General features: G+C 35.4%; 1 protein-coding gene across 1 annotated transcript; it reads left to right on the forward strand.

The window, feature by feature from the left end:
- Positions 1-459: 459 nt before the first annotated feature.
- Positions 460-1,716, forward strand: LOC111995063 (ethylene-responsive transcription factor ERF022). The gene has a single exon (XM_024026955.2). The coding sequence runs from the start codon at positions 578-580 to the stop codon at positions 1,094-1,096; it is 519 nt and encodes a 172-aa protein (XP_023882723.1). The 5' UTR covers positions 460-577; the 3' UTR covers positions 1,097-1,716.
- The last annotated feature ends 567 nt before the right edge of the window (positions 1,717-2,283 follow it).

The raw sequence follows: 2,283 nt of genomic DNA on the forward strand, positions 1-2,283 counted from the left end.
ATTAATTTTTCACACCTATATTAATATAATTTATTTCATATTTTTTTATATTATATATGAGATTCAGCACGTGAGAAAATGAATGTAGGACCCATATATATAATAAGGAATGTAAAAGAAAGAATATATTCAAAGTGTAGAAATAATAATATATTTCTCTCACTAAAGTTATAAATTGTGAGAAAACTTAGTTCTTTTTTTTTTTTTTTTTTTCTTCTTAACTTCCTAATTCCTATATGTGCTTAAAAAAATTAAACAAAACCAAATAAATACAAAATAGGAATAGACACGTGGCATGATATGACTCATATTGCAAAACCAAGGAAACGTGCGCATGCGCCCATTGACAGCATCTTCCCACTTACGTAGCTACTCGGAAACTCGCTTTCAATCTCAAAAAAAAAAAAAAAATGAGTTTCTTAAATTTCATTCACACTAATAATACTTCACATTCATCTCCTATATTTATATCATGATTGCTTCACACTCTTCTCTACCAAAACCAGTATCTCTCTAGCTAGCTCATTGATAAACACTCAACAATATTGTTCTCTCACAAAGGCTCAAACACATACACATGGAAGAACCAACCAATCCTAATGTTGTTGCACCAACATACAGGGGTGTGAGAAGGCGCAAATGGGGCAAATGGGTGTCTGAAATTCGTGAGCCAGGGAAGAAAACAAGGATATGGTTGGGGAGCTATGAGGCGCCAGAAATGGCAGCCGCGGCCTACGATGTGGCGGCATTGCACCTCAGAGGACGTGGGGCACGCCTGAATTTTCCTGAATTGGTTGATAGCTTGCCGAGGCCAAAGAGCTCCAGAGCTGAGGACGTGCAAATGGCGGCTCAAGAGGCGGCATTGCGGTTTAGAAGGCCTGAGATGGGAAGCTCTGGGGCTAATGTGATGCCAGTCAGGGTGGGACTTTCACCTAGCCAAATTCAAGCCATTAATGAGTCACCTTTGGACTCACCAAAGATGTGGATGGAGTTGACAGGAGCTCTTTTGTTTGAGGAGAATATGGTATTGTATGACAACAACGTTGAGTTCAGTGACTGGGAAGAATTGCAATATGAGTCCATTTGGGACTCGTAAGCAATCATATTCATCACCATTTCTCTCTTACAACAAATGGGAGAGGGAGATTTAAACACAAGTTCTTTTTTATTAGAGAACTGAACAATATATGTCATTGAGTTGTACCTAAGACAAAAAGAAGTCTTAACTATAGTAACTCTTAACTTTTTTCCCCCCTTTTAGAAAGGTTTTACTTCAATACATCTCTATAGTTTAGTTTGGTCATTTGAGGCATTCAGTGGAGGATGGTTCAAGTTCAAGTATGTGCAAGTTTTTTCTGGTACAAAGTATCATTGTGGTCGAGTCAGGAAGAGACACATGTGGGTCAAGTTTTGCATCAAAGGAGCAGCTTTTAAGAATTTGGATGGAGGCTAGCTTTATTTAAGCATCAAATTGGGGTTTTGTTTTTTTACTAGCTCTGGCCCTCTCACATAGTAGTCTATTTTTATTGGGTTTTATGGTACTATTACATTATTACTACATATCTTTTCTGGGGGCTTTTTTCCTCTCTTCATTTCAGTCCTATGCTACTTGTATGTAGCAACTGTTAAAACAGTTATGTATTTTGTTTTACTTATGTAAAATAAGTGGTTTATTCATACCAATTAATAAAGCCTAGTACATATTGTTCACTTCAATTTTTAGCTTCTTGTCGCAAGTTTTAATATTACAGCTCTAACGGAAGAGTTCTAGAACTTTATTTGCATAATTGGCTCTCCTCTGCGTATCCAAGTTCAAACAGTAACAACAATCTACACAACTGCCTTAATTTTAAACTAATCAAATAAATAAACCTAAAACAATTTCTAGGTGTACCAAAAATTTACAATTAACAAGTTATATAATGATCTTGAAGTCAATTTACTTAACCACAGTGGTTGAATGATTGTGGTCAAAGACAATGAAAAACACTACTAAATTTTGAAATGGGGTTTATTTAGCACGTGTTTTTTTTTTTTTCGAATTTTATTTATGCGTACTTTATTAGATTACTATGGTTGTAAAGTGGAACTCCAATGAAAAAAGAGGAAGAGTGGAATTATATTTCAACATTGAATGTGAAAATTTCAAATGCCAAAACCAATACTCAACACTAATGACTGATCAAGTCAGGTTTCATATTGTCTGGCTTTCCTGCCTGTCAACCATTTGGGTGTCTAATTACAACATATATCAAGTATTAATTTAAGGCTGCATGTTTTCGA

The sequence above is a fragment of the Quercus suber genome, unplaced genomic scaffold, assembly GCF_002906115.3.
Source record: "Quercus suber isolate HL8 unplaced genomic scaffold, Cork oak 2.0 scaffold_2, whole genome shotgun sequence".
In the NCBI taxonomy this organism is placed as follows: domain Eukaryota; kingdom Viridiplantae; phylum Streptophyta; class Magnoliopsida; order Fagales; family Fagaceae; genus Quercus; species Quercus suber.